The sequence below is a fragment of the Poecilia formosa genome, unplaced genomic scaffold (genome assembly GCF_000485575.1).
Source record: "Poecilia formosa unplaced genomic scaffold, Poecilia_formosa-5.1.2 Scaffold443, whole genome shotgun sequence".
Lineage (NCBI taxonomy): Eukaryota > Metazoa > Chordata > Actinopteri > Cyprinodontiformes > Poeciliidae > Poecilia > Poecilia formosa.
Genome location: NW_006800382.1, coordinates 209,430 through 224,587, shown reverse-complemented (window position 1 = coordinate 224,587; position 15,158 = coordinate 209,430). Strand labels below are relative to the sequence as shown.

Here is a 15,158-nt window from a genome sequence, read left to right as displayed (position 1 = left end):
TATATATATATATATATATAAGGACAACAAGGAAAAGATTAAAAGAGCGGGAAGAAAATTTCTGTGGCAGCTGTGATCCGCTCCCACCAAAGCCAAAGGTCACATCCCACAGGAAATTATACTGGCAGACTTTTCTGTCTGGCACTCCATCTCCTTTCAAATTAAAGTTCAGAGAGGCTGTAGGCCAAAAGCTCAGAGCTTTCTCTGGCCTCTAACTCATGCTGATGATACTGTTTGATTTTAAAACATCATGGTGGGGGAGACTCACCTATTGTTGTTCTTTTCATTCTGCTCACTGACATGGACTTATTCTGAAACTCCTACTGTTTAGGAAGATGAAAAAGGTAAATCTTAAAAGCTAAATTTAAGTCTGTTAAAATAGCCTGAGCTTTTTTTATTTTTTTTATTTTTTTTTAGGTCCCCTCCTTATCATTTTCCTCCCCAGGCATAACTATGAATGAGGCGAGGACTACTCTTAAGTGTGGAAAAATAATTTTTTCCTTTTGAATTGGAACCTTGAAAAAAAATCTTCAAACTTCCTAATCTATGCAATTTCGAGGCGTGTCCACTGTATTATCACTGGGAGTTCTACTCCACATTCAGTTAAATTCATGTATATATTTCATTAAATCTCCCAATTGCAATGCAAGGCTGTTGAAAAAATCTTGAGCTGTGTATGGTGAATTGGGAATTACTGATATTGATACCAGTTTGTTTTTTGTTTGTTTATTTTCACGTATCGCTTATTGTTCAGTAAAAGTGTCCAGCTGAATCACATTCATGCAGGCACATCCTCATAAGACCTTCTGCACAGACTTTTGCTCTCTTGGCTGAAACACTTGGTTAAATTGTGTTTTCCAAACTGCACATAGCCAGTTAAGTTAAAATAATATGAGTGCTCTTTGCCCCCTTGCAGGAATTCTGCCTTTTTCCATTGCGGAGCCATAGTTTCATCTGATTGCTTTTTGTTTGGTTGGTTCATTTACCGCATTACGAAAGCCCATCTCAGATGGACAGCTTAAATGCGATCATAAAGCCCCACTGGCACTTTAGTTTGAGCACATGTGCTCATCGAGGCACATGCATGTAGCCAATTGATGGGGTTCATGAAGCGCTTCGGTGAGCAGAGGCAGAGAATCCTCTTTTCACTGCTTTTTGATTTGACTAACACCTTCCGTTTTTCTCCTTTTCTCACCAACACACGTAGATACAGTGAATCCTTTGCTTGAGCAGTTCGATTACATATTTAGCTAGGTCATTAATGAATGAGTCAAAAAACTGTCTTTCAAAAACTGAGTGCAACTTACCCAATGGAAACTTTAAAAAAAACAAAAAAAAAAAACGTCTTCAACCATAATCGGTTTTCTTTGAAAGATGTCAAGAGGTCTTTAAATGGAACTTTATATCTTGAGAAACTCTTCGCTCCACTGCTTAGTTAATACATTCATTTACTCTCTTTCAGAGTACAAAGTACATCTTATCCTTGAGCATTAAAGGAGAAATATGTCAGGGTCATGTCATTTTTGGGTCATGTCATTTTTTTGACTACAGGGAATCAAAACATGAAAATAAAAACAGATGATTTCTCTGCAGACTTTCTATAACTTTACAAATAAGCAAGACTTTTTTTCCAAGTCCTTTCCCTGCTAGTGTTATTACAAAAGTTATATTGAAACAAATGTGTTAAATGCAGTGTTTATGGCGACATAAATTAGTTTAAGGAGACACTCAATTCTTCCAGTCTTCATTCTGCTCAATCTTAATAGAATAAGATTGTACAAAACCTAAAGTTTCTTGTCCAAACTGTTTTTATCTGCCATGTGTTTAAATAGGATATAAAAATCAATGGCACTAAGTGCATGTCTATAAAAGAGATCTTTGAGTTCAAAGAGTTTTATTTTGATTAAATAATTGTTGAAGACATAATAATGATCCAATATTCCTTTTCTAAGCATAAAACACGTGTAGAAATTGATCAGCTGAGTCAGGCTGTACCACTCCTTTTCTTTTGGTAAATCACAGATCTTTCATAGCAACATAGAGACACCATTGTTGCCTTGTTGATATGGACACCAAAGCAGTCCATATATGGTATTGGTAGCACAATCTCTCTTCTGAACATTGCTAGACATTCCCATGAAGTTTGTACTTGAAAAAAATCTTGTATGCAGCGCCTTCAGGCATCTGGAAATCATACCTGAGAAAGAACCTCTCCTTGAAGGAAGCCAGGAGTTCACATGTGCTAGTGAGGAAAAAATACGATGCATGTCAGATGGCCTGCAAAATGTCAAGTGCACCAACGATGTGCCACATGAATTCCAAGATGTAAAGTTTTCACCGCAGAACATCAGCACCTCTCATGACACAAATATCTGAAGACACATACCGCACCATGAGCAATGCTACTACTTAAGCTCACGGGTTTTTTTTGTGTTTTTTTTTTTTACTCTGACGAAAGAAGAGCAAACGCAAACATGCACGGTAATAGCCTTTAATTACCGACTGCAACAGTAAATTTCGGGCTAAGCATCAACTCCAAGGATATCTTTTCCTGATAAATGGCATATTAAAGTTCACTGATGGTGACTGGTGGTTTGCCATTTTGCCGGATTATGGCTGACCACTAATCATTCCGACATGCAGCGGGTGCAAGAGAGTGACGAAAACTCTCTTGGCGGGGAATTAGAGTTTTGTGATTGAGTGCTTTTGTGGCATTAATCACCGTTGAGCGCGGGAGTGCCACCCCCTCGCGCACTGATTTACCATTTTGCTGTAATACACTGACTCTCTCATTTGCATGCTTTCACAGACCCAGTCCAATTAGGTTCCGTCAAACTCTCAGGCTTTCTCATCCTGACTTTGATCTAGAATTTTTGCCCCCTCACAGTCTCACAATTGCTTTTTTTTTTTTCTTCCCTTCACCCGCTGTTGAGATCTTTTTTGTCTCCTCTTTTTCCTCGTCTGCCTCGCACTGCTATCTCTCTCCCAAAGTGTTACCTCTTAGGCAGCAGGCAGACAGATTTTAGATGAGTCACCCAGAATGTCTGATTCCATCAGCTTCCCTCTGTTTCCTGCTCTCTCCTCACTCCTTGTTCCTGACGCTTCTGCATCATTTCACGATGTAAAAGGGTAAAAGAGGGAGTGGCTTCTCTCTTCATGAACCCCTTTCTTTTTTCTCCTCCAATCCCCCTGCAGTGCTACCCCTGCAAAATTGAGACATTGTCTCCTTTGAAAACTGAGCTGTTTTTGGAGTACGGATTAAAGTCTTGGACGGATGTGATGTAACATAATATGATGAAGCAATTAATGGTTAAAGTGGGGGTTGGTGGATAGAAATAAGAAGGGTGTGCTGCTGAGAAAAGAAAAATTGCCTTTTAAAAAAAAAAAAAAAAACAAGAACACACAGGGCAAGGTCATTCACCATAATGACTTAAATCTGCAGTTGAACTTTTATTTTTCCAAAGCTTGGTCCATTTTAGTGTTGGACTTTGTTCACTAATGAGGCTTCGGTGCTACAACAGGTTGAGCCGCGCAGCGTGTTAAGCTGCTGGCCGGGAGTTGCGAACAAATTGACACAATCCCCATTTCCGTCCTCACAAAGGAAAAGAATCAGCGAGAGCGCATGACTCACTTTTCCAGCTAGGACGCGTAATTAGAGCGAATGTGTAACTGTCATATCTTTTAGGCAGGCACAGCACTTTACTGACTTTTCTTGTAGTGAAAGCAGCCAACAGAGCATTTGTAAGCAACAATTTGAGAGAAGAACAAAATACGGTGTAAATAACTTCATGCTGATGAATTGTAACTTGTAGATATCTGGATTTCAGGTCCAAACAGATTTTAGGGTTTTTTTTGGCATTAGCTTTGGTCTAAAGTGGGATTTATATTTGTAGGATAACATGGTCTTACTTTGGTAAAGGGATTTACCAAAGTTAAAAGTTTTACATTTTAATTGTTAACTAGTCACCTGCTTACCTCCCATAACACTGAAATATGTCCCACAACTGACTTGGTGAATGGGCTGAATTTATTTATATACCACTCAAAGTGCTTTTCCACTAGAGCTACATTCGGCCAATCAGAGTCATAGATGCACACGCCGTCATACAACAATACACCAATCAGTAGACATCCTGAGGTTATGTGCCTTGCCCAAAGGCACAACATCAACTTGTCGAAGGAGGAAGCAGCTAGAGTCAAATCCACAACTTTTTGGTTGCACGACAACTAACTACTCTACCTGCTCAGCCGCTGCTGCCAAACATTTGATTTTTTTTTTGGTTTATATTTTTGGGTAGGATTTGGAGTTTGTTTTCTACAGCATTTATCTGATAATTATTCTTTTACTACAGTTTTTTTTTTTTTTTTTTTTCAGAGCCTGGGACCGAATCAGAAACCACAATGTATTATGTCATTGGAGCCATTTTGTACAGAACCCTTGGCATCATCTTACCTGGACCAAAGTGAGTACTTTTGTTATTTGTTTAAATTATTTCCTTCCAAAAATGTTAGCCCTCACCTCTTGTTTCTTTCTCTTGCTGCTATTTTATTAGATTAGATTAGATTAGATTATTATTCCTCTTTGAAATAATAATAATATACAGTTTCCTTCTTAATTCTACTACTTTTCCAGTCTCATGTTTGTTAATGGTCAACTTCCCAGTATTTGTAGGGCAAGAGCTTCTTTCCTTTTTTTATCCATGCAAAGAGCTGCATGATATCTTGGGTGCAGCGTTTTTGGGTCACTGGTGCAGTGCGGATGGACATAACAAATTTTGAAGCAGTGCTCGCCAAATGCCAGAGCTACAATGTAAAGCCGCCTGCAGCCGGCTGCTAACAGTTAAATTTCTTTTAACCCTCCTGGCACGGTGGCTGCTATGCACATACCACAGTGTAACCACCACTGCAGCAACTATATCATCATCATCAAGCAGCCCTGCTCTCCATTCAGAGCTTTTAGGTCCACAGATTAACTGTTGCTAGACACTTGCAGCTCACAGCTCAAAGTATACGGGACCAGACTCTCTCAGTTGTAGCACCAAACTACCAAAGTCTGCTTTTGCACAACCGAGCCACACATACCGTTATTCATTTCACAGGTTCTTTTAAAAACCTACTTCTATTTTGGCTTTGATTTCTTGTTTGGACTGAATGTGCGTGTCTAATTATTTGACCTATTTTACTGTTTATAATGCTTTAATGTTTCATTTTATTGTACTCTATTTTGACTGTTCGTGCTACTGGTGGCTATATACCTTGAGCAGCACTTAGATCAGCTATTGTTCTTGGTTTAAACAACAAAATCCATAATTTTCAAGGATAAAAAGAAAAAAACAAATACACAGTGTAATTAGACATATACCAGGCTTCCTGTAGAATTGGGGAACCACCGGCGCATCTCCACAATTTTCATGAGTTTTTTGGGGGTTTCTGAGGAAAGTTCTTAGCGCATGAAATGGCAAGCTTGGTGTTCTGCTTAAAATGCCTACAGAGTCCCCTAAGGGGCATGGGAATGTTTTTTTTTTCTTTTGCATTCCCTCGCAATTAATTAGCAAATGCATCCTGCTATATTTTGCATACAGTCACAGTGACAACAGATGCCAATTTAAAAGTGCAAATATCTTTAAAAAGGCTCAATGAAAATGTGTTTATAAATTCTTTACTCTTTGATAATAAATATATATATAAATATATATATATATATATATATATATATATATATATATATATATAGAGAGAGAGAGAGAGAGAGAGAGAGAGAGAGAGAGAGACTTCATGTCTGTTTTTGTAACATTGCAATGGGACTGGGTATGAATACGGTCCTTTATAACCAAACTACCAACACAAAAAAGACACAATCAAAACTGTTAGATGACTTTATTAACAACTTTATATTGAACAGAAAGTCTTTAAGTGTTCAAGGGGATCAAGATTTAAGGTTTTAACATAAACTTCTCCAAGTGTCTTCCCCATTCTTGACTCTTTTTTTTTTTTTGTTTTATTAACTTTGGGATTAGCTTAAATCCTTATAACTTCCCAAACATAGCATATAACTTGGAGCCAATGCAAAGGTTATTAAAATCCTGTGTGAGGATGTATTTTGCGGTGACAACGGGCTGTTTTATTCAGGTCAGCCCTCTTGGTTGTGGGGAAAGTTGGATCTTTTGAGTCCGTTTACTGTCTTTAGCTCAACTGAATGTTAACGGGGACAAAATTCTGTTTTCACCAACTTCCCTCTCCTAATCGCCCTTTCCCTCTCGTTGTTTTTCATTTACTTGGAGGATTTCAGAGAGCTTCTTCTGCGTGCTCTCTGAAATCCTCCCAAAAAATATGCACATGTACTGGATGTATTATCTTTGTATCATCAATTTCGTATGTGTTTGTACTTCAAGTCCTCCTGCGGTGATCAACTCCAAGATTCTGACGGTGACGGTGCGACCCGAACCTCAGCCGAGCGAGCCCATGGTCGTGGTGGAGCTGTCGCCGCTTTTAAATGTAAGTCCAGATAAATCCAAACCCAGCACCTACATTGGCATCATTTTATCTAGTTATGATGCATGATAACTAGACTTTTGATTACCAGTGGGGATATTTTTCTCTCCAACTCAACTTACAAGAAAACATACAAGAGAGCTCACATATTTTCTCATATCAAAGTGCAAGGAAAATGCTAATAACTCCATAAGGAGCACTTTCTAATGCAAGGGGTTTGCAATTTTGCTTTTTACTTTGCTCTTGTAGACTAAGCATCTTTTGGGTTTGAAAATAATTGTGAGGCTTTAATGGAATCGTGTCGTCCCGGCTGACCTCGTGTTGCTCGACTTCTGAGGAAATAAAAAGTGCTGCATGATATAAACCGCCATAGTGCTAACCGAACAGGGCGTGCAAATGCAAACTTTTCTGACTTTTTTATGTGGTAGACTTTGAGTGTCTGTTTTGTTAATATTAAAGCACAATATTCATGGAAATGATTACCTATGAGTATAAAGGGAAGCATGCATTTGAATGTTGATAGGGTGATTGTTTTATTGGCTGTTCTGCTATGTAAAGGTAGGTGTTGATTATTCTCTCTAGTCCCATTTATCCCGTTTTCACCTCTTTGCGCATACATTCTAATATCTCTGTTAAAACTGATTGACATGGTCAAAATATATGACAGGATTTTGTGAAAATGATCTTCAGTCTCCATCCCCTGCTGCTCTCCAGGTTTTGCTGTCTCTCTGTTATCTTTTTTTATGATGGGGTACTCTCTGTCCGAAGCGAAATGTCTTAATGCCGATCCTTGCATGCTGCACTACTCTGCAAAACCGAAGGCTCCCGCTGAGTACAAGCACTTCTCTGGCACACACTGCAGCTCAGGGTTTGGCCAATCTTGGCACCGCAGACGCCGCTGTACACATAACCAGTTGTTGTAAAGTCAGTATTATCCTTCTTTAAAGAGTGCTTCAAAGTTCTAGTGTTTTATTTCCCAAACGTTTGAGAGTTAACAAGAGATTCATCCGAGCAGAAGCCACACAGCGGATGATTAAAAAGGTCGTTCTTGATACTGCACACGCGATAATGCAGTGCTTGTTGTGCCAGCCTTACCTTTGACCACAAAACGCATTCACTGTGCCATTGGGAACATTTCTTTAGAAAGTCTGTATCAATAATAATAATAATAATAATAATAATAATAATAATAAAGTGGTATTTCTACATAGAATTCATGTGATTAAAGACACATTTTGTTGAGCAACAAAAACAAAACCTGTGATTCACGGATTAAAATAACTTGAATCCTGTTTTGCTCTCATGTTTCATTTCATCTTCTGAGATGTATTTATTGGTAAAGCATAGGTGAAATTACTCCTTACCAACTGAAGCAACCCCAGATAATAAAATCTGACCCCGGAGTTTTGTGGGCATAATGGTCCGCCTTGTTTTTTTCCTTTAAGTCATCTGAGCATCTCTTTTCCATTGCATCTCTCACAGTCGCAATCTTTACTCTTCTTGGGGAACTGACATTTTTCCTCCCAATCACGCTCACTCATAAGTCTCTTTTTAAGGATGCCCTGCGGTTAAGGTTGAGCATTGATGCTTCTTTTATGCAAGCGTTGATGTTTTCACTCCCATAAGTAAACACTGGAATGAGATCTGATATTCACCTTTTGATTAACTTCCCCTGAAGGTTTAGGGAATCTTTGATTGCAATCATTCAAAAATCCTTTTTTTTTCTTTTTCTGGATGATTAAGATGAATCACTACCTGTTGAACATGCGTGATAAGTTTTAACCCAAACGTGGTGATCTGAAGGACTTGTTTATATTGGCTTGCGTGGTTTAAAACCACAATTTCAACACAGTTTAAATGTTTTTAATGAGCTCCGGGGGGGATTAAGTAGTCATTTGGTGAATCAGACGGTATTAACAGAGATGGATCGATGATTCACAGCTTTCTAGTTGAAGCTTATTGGGCAGCGTAGTCATTTATGAAAAAGAAAGAGTACTGCCTAATTGCTGAGCTAAATTCAAGTTTTGGAAGAGACAATCATCAAGTCTGCCTATACACTGATTCTTCGTTGTTTGGTCGCTTAGGCATCATTAAAATTATAATTTGTCATTTTCCAAGCTTTTCCAGAGACCAGGTGAGAAAAACTCTGATCATTTTTACAAAGAGCATGAGTGAGCCATTCAAAACAAAACACGAGTTTCTACCTAAAGCAGGGCACCATTAAAAGGTTAAATGTTTAATCAATTTTTGGGACTCCACTTTTTCACGTTTAGTGAGATGACCTGCAGAAAAGAAACGTAGATTTTAAAATAATTTACGTTGTCATTGCTTCAGAGGCAGTAGATGCTGGCTTTGGCACACACACACACAAAACATGTTTTTGTTAGATTAAAATGGTGAAATGACTTGGATAAAATATTTTAGCTCTACCAATTTCACCTTTCAACTTTGTCAAATGCCTTTGTCAACGACGACAACACCAAAAAAATAACCTTGGACTGATGCCTGAGTTAAAATGTAAAATAAACCTGCCTCTTTTTCTGCCACTATGATTGGTTCCTATTATAGGGTGACAACATTTTTGTGACTTTGAACAAAAATAATGTGATAGTGACAGAAAACAAGTTGATTCTAATTTTTTTTCCCTCCATTACTTACATCTGAATCTAATCAGACATATGCATAACTGCTACCACAAATTGGATTTGGTCTTAACAGCTCTAAGATCTTCAACAGCCTAATTTCAGATGCAATGGAAATTTACATATGAACTTGATTTCATTCTACATCGTCTTTGGCATCGGTTTCATATTTATTTCGGAGTTTTCAAACTTTGCACATTTTTTATTTTTATTTTTTTTGTCTGCTGTTGCAGCAGAACTCCCTCTGGTTGCTGCCACCCTGGCCAACCATCCTCGCGGCCTCTGCCAAGAATCAGATGAATATCATGCGTGTTGCACTTTTGATTCAATTTGTTTTGCTTCCATATTCACATTCAGCCTTCCTATACAAAACACAACCAGGGAGATGCGCGCACACGCCATGATTTTGTCCCTTGTTACAGAAGAATATACTTTGGGTCTGACCTTAGCCAATCTAGAAACATCCAGCTGCCTGAGCTGTAGCAAGGCAACAGCTGCCCTGTGCTTCGCTCTCCAAGGCGAGTGTGAAGGGTCATGTCTTTACTGAGAGGACATCTGCTCCAGTCAGACTCCATGTCTTTATCCCCATTGACCTAATTTCTGTGTGTCTTTAATGTTGTGGAGGATGCAGGAGGCCCCAAACCCCAACATCCCCAAAGCAGACCAGTTCAACATATGCCAAGTGCCAGAGTCCACCTGCTCCATCGTTCATACGCATATTTTTTTTTATTTAGGAGATGATTTCTCGTTCAGCTTTAAAGACCCGAGCCTTCCTTATAAATTCAGATCATACATAAGGTGACTTTGATCCGTAAAACAGCATCCGCCTGATTGCCCCATTTCATTTTTTTTTTTTTTTTGGCATCTCTAATATTTCAAATGAAGTTGAAGGCTTTTAAGAATCCTTGATCCCGCGAGTGCTCGTACTCTTTTGCATTAGGTTATTTTGTCTGATTAGCTTACCATATCCATAGCCAATATTCATCACCACATGAGCTATTGGGCACCTTAAGAAGTGGCAGAGTCCCCTTCAAGAATAAAAGAGAAGACTTCAAAGGCAGATGCTATTATCGCCATCAAGCCACACTGTGTGTTTCCTTTAAGAGACATCATTTGAGAAGATTATGTCTACTATACGAGGCAGAAGCATTAAAGAGAAGCCATACATTGCGGAAATACAAAAATGTCAGTCGTGCTGTAGCAAACACGATGCCCGATGATTGATAGCTGCATGCTAACGGAGCTCGCCGCGCTAATGCATGCCCAGGGACATCTAACGTTGGTGACGGCTGCCTGTGTGCAAGGCAGAACAAAGCACTTTTCATCCATCAATCGTCGTCATCTGCTCTCTGAGCCTGTGTACATGGACCTTACATCATCTCACCCTCTCAAGTCCAGTCATGGATGAACTGATTCGTGGTAGAACACTCCTGAACTGCTTGAAGAAGGACAAATGACCTTGTCTTTCTCAGAATAAATCATCATATTACTGTCTCCTCCTGTGTGCACCACTTCTGTTATGTCCTTTGGCTTAGTTAAAACAAACTGAATGTGACTGATAAAAGAACTTCTACTTCCTCTCCAGATTTTGTGAAGAACAGGTCTTTTTACTTACAAAAGTATTCAAATCACTTGAACTTGCATCTTACTGTGATACTTTTCCACGATATACCAAAACAAATGTGAAGGAAAAGGACACTTTTTTTTTCTGTTAATGCATAGCTGAAAAGAACGGTGTGCATATCTTTTCTGTCACTGTGAGTCAATACTTTGTAGAATCACATTTTCATTTATTTCAGCCATGTGTAGAGTTTAACCTTTTCATCCATCCTTCTTTGCAAAATAGCTTAAGCTGAGGGCAGGTTGGTGGTTTTCCCACAAGTCCAAAATCAGGTTCAGGTCAGAACATGAAATTGCTTTGATATGGCGATGAAGCTGTGGGCAACCTTTGGTGGTAAAAACAAACTCATGACATTTTTGAACACCATTCCATTAACCATCCTATTGTAGCTTTGTGATATGTTGAAGGTTGGTGTTCTACTGGGATGTAGTCTATTTTAAAATGGTTTCTTGAAAAATTCCATTGTAAATATTCATCATCCCCATGAACTATGAGCCTTTTCAGTCCTCAATAAAGAAAATCATCCCCACTGTGTGGTGGCAAGGTGTTACTTTAACTAGTTAAACTTAGCTTTATGCAGTGCAAAGTATTTTTTATTTTTTTTTCATTTTGCTGATAAGCTTAAACTCAAGTTGCAGAGATGAAGAAGCTAGTTAGTTGCTTCTTCATTCCTGCAACTTGATCCTTGATAGACTGATAGACTTCCTGAAGGCAATCGGAGGTTCTGGATTTTACTTTTACTAACACGAGTAAATGGGGCTTCATATGCACTGAGCATTTTTCCAACAGCTTGGAAACTATGTTATCCCTTTTCTTCTGTCAAAATTACTACTACTTTGAGTTTGTGTATCACAGTGAATGTTAATGTTTTCCAAGCCACTAAGTGGAAAAGCTGCCTATCTGTTGAATTCTTGCTATAAGCTTGTTTGCCATAAGGGGGAGCTCAAAGGCAAATTGCTTAATGCTTAGGACTGAGGAAGGCTCACAACACTAAAAAATAGGAATCCATTTTACTCTTCTTTCACCACTGTGCAGATTTCAACAGTGTACACTCATCTGCAGCTCTTAACAAACTTTTACTAGCTATGTCACTCATAAATCAGAGTCCCACAATGCATTTTGTTTCTCAAGTAAAACGTTGCTCTGAAATTTCAAGGCTTGAAATCCTTCAGCTTAACCAGAAAAAGTTCAACCCTCTGGTTGAAAGAATAGAGACGATTTTGAACTCATCAGTGCAGGAACTACTTTAGATCGCTGGTGGAACAGATTGTGATGAGTCAGTTAAACATATCGATTCACTGATTGAGTCATATGGAGTCTTCCTTTGCCACCTACTTCGATTACCACATGATTTATGCACCACTTGGACTCCGGCCTATTGGCCTCTGGCATCAGCCAGTCAATGGATGTACTGGCAAGCTGATATCAGAACATGTTTAGTCCAATCTGAAGGTCCGTTTGAGTTTTCCCAGTCAGATTGTGAGATGTTTCAGACTCTTTATACACGCCAAATATATCCTTGCTTTGCATTTTTTTTTTTTTTTTTTTTTTTTTTTGCAACTGCTTTGCCATTATCAAAGTTTGCTGGACTATGCCCTAGTCTGTATGTACCTAAAAGATGACGCTTTCATTCTAAAGTGCAGTTATTCTTAGTGCTCATGTCCATGAAATGTACTCTTTTATTGCTTCCAGTGTCTCGAGTCTGCGCCACACACCTCCTCTCTTTCTGCAGCCGCATCAGTAGCAGCTATTTGCTGCTCTGTCCTATTAAAGAATGACTCTTTCACCATGTCTTGCACTCGCCGTCTGTCACAATCCTTCTCTTTCATTGTCTGTTTGCTTCTCTCCATTGCCCATGCAGCATCACTCTTTGTCCTTTTGGCAAGAAACTACTCTGTCTTCTCCCTCTGCCGCCTCCTTTCCACTGGCAATAACAGCTTATCTCTCCCCCTCCCCTCTCTACACCCCCCCTTCCCTGTCCTCCCTCTTCTCTATCTTGCAGGGTACATCAGATCCTCAGTGCGTTGTCTGGAACTATGGCAACACGTAAGTTGTTTGAATGAACGGTGCTGCAGATATACGAGATGTCTTGTCAGTAGGTTTTGCTGATATGTGTGTGTGCAGTCTCATGTCCAGTCATGCATCATTTAATAGTAAACAAGACACCCTCACTGGTACAGCTAATTAAATTACAAGAAAAAAGAAAACACTTTTCCCTTTTTGCTGCCAGGAGTTCAAAGGTAGCACCACTTTTTAGTCTCGTCTTCTTTTTCAGTGTTTACCTTTTCCCACAACGGTTTAATTTGCAGGTCTTTATTCATTCTCTGAGTGTTGCTTTAATTCGAGCAGCCAACTTGTTTTCAATCACTTTCCTGAAGTGCTAGTATGTTCCTAATGGCTTTTCTCCTAATTATCTAAGTAGGACACAGACAGTTTGATTTCGTTTGCTTTGAATAGTGGACCCGTGCAAGCGAACGACATAATGCAAACCAGCACAATTGATCAGGCTGTTATCACCATTAACCCACATTGTGGCCGTCCAGTTTGTCATTGACAGGAAATAAACTTGTTCGGAAACATTTGACAAGGCTTTGGTTCCAAGAATAGGCTTAGCTCAGGTGGAGTACACGGGGAGTACATTAGCTAAGTTATTATTTTTGCCTAACATGGCATCTTGAGCCTACTCTGTAAAGAACTGGTGATCTGTACAAGGTGTGCTCCGCTTGCCTATTGACTACTGAAGAGAAGCACTTGCCTCCATTGCAACCCTGGAAAAAGATTTGTGTATAAACTAAGCTAGAAAAACTCAACTATGCTACTGAGTGAAAATATAAAAGAATGATGATTGACCTCGAAGCAAGGTGAGACGAGTTTACTTGGGAGAAATTGTGACCAGGAATTGATCAGCTGCTGACAAACTCACTGCATTGATTGACAGGTGGCATCATGTGTCCTTGTTACTGTTTAAAGTTTAACTGAACGTAAAAAGTGCATTTATGAGCAGTAGCATGTTGTTTTACTTTTCTGTATTATTAAATTTTGATGCATTAAGTAGCTTTGGTATTCAAGTTTATGTTTTACAGAGAAGTGAAATGTTTACCACTGGGGGAAAAAAATGTTAAATTAAATCTGCATATTAAATTAACAAATATGCAATTAAGTCCACAATTATTAATTCTCCTGGCATATTCATACTTCAAACAATATTTTAACTTGAACTTGTGTTTTCATAGCCGGATGTAATATCTGCAATTAAAATGAGTAACTAATTGCTGTAATGCCAATTAAAATGTTTCCACTGATAATGAGGAAGAAAAATATTTTTGCCAAGATGAACATTTTTATTGTAAAAAAAAAAACACATTGTTTTCTTGAATGATAGCCAATCCCATCTACGATGAACTTCTTGCATGAATTACGATAACTTTAAATTATCTATCAGGGTTATGAAATAGTGTTTCACTGTAGCTCCGTCTAGAGTGCATTGGTCATGAGGCACAGAACATTGTTTTAAGCTTTTCCTTTTTCTAAAACTATGTGATTAATGCCCCTGCAAAACAAACACACAACCCATCCACCGTTGAGACTGCTGTACTTTCACAAGTAGAGAAGATCCTTTTGAAACACAGACCACATTTTTAACTTGTAAATGTTTGGATTTTCCGACATAGCACTTTCCTAATACTTGGTAGGGATTTTGAGATTAGGATAGTTTTATATATTGGCTATTGATCAGATCAGCTAATGATAATGTTTTGGCTTTAACTAACTACTGGCTAGCTTTACTACTTTTTTTTTTTTTTTTTAGATTTTAAGAGTCTGTATGGCATAGCTATTTGTCTTTTTCTCTTGTTTCCTATTAAATTAAGTATTCCTGAATAATATTAGGTTTCCATTTTTTTTTTTTTTTACTTTGAAGCAGCTTTCTTTGGATCATCAACACATTGGTGTAGCACTGGTTCCTTTTGTTTTACTCCTATATAACAAGATTTTATGAAATTCTTTGTGTAGATTTACAGGAAAGGCACTGTAAAAAAAACAACAACATAATCCTGCATGCATTGTAGCACTATAATTGGAAAGTTGCCATGATATCAGTGTGAACAATTCTGCTAGAAATTCTCTGACAAATCCACACTCGCGTGCGCAGGCCACACGTCATGGATGAAATACCGCTCCAGGGTCTTCCATGCTGCACCTTAGTCACACCACATTATTAACCAATAAGGCACCCACAGAGGTTTTGTGCATGCCCAGAATAATTGGCAAGCTTCATTACTCATAATGGGGAGCACAGCCCAAGACCTTCCAAAGACCCTGCTGAAACCATCCATATTCTGAGTGATTTTTTATTTATTTATTTTTTTAAATGGTGTGGTGGTGAAATAGGCCTCTGTGAAGAG

At 38.6% G+C, this 15,158-nt stretch overlaps 1 protein-coding gene across 2 annotated transcripts in view; it reads left to right on the top strand.

The window, feature by feature from the left end:
* adgrb2 (adhesion G protein-coupled receptor B2) overlaps positions 1–15,158 on the top strand; it is a 273,817-nt gene that overhangs the window by 147,363 nt on the left and 111,296 nt on the right. For both annotated transcript variants that reach the window (XM_016663772.1, XM_016663771.1), the window contains 3 exons: positions 4,376–4,463; positions 6,393–6,495; positions 12,758–12,801. In XM_016663772.1, coding sequence (XP_016519258.1) covers positions 4,376–4,463; positions 6,393–6,495; positions 12,758–12,801 — 235 coding nt within the window. The remainder of the gene's footprint in view (positions 1–4,375; positions 4,464–6,392; positions 6,496–12,757; positions 12,802–15,158) is intronic.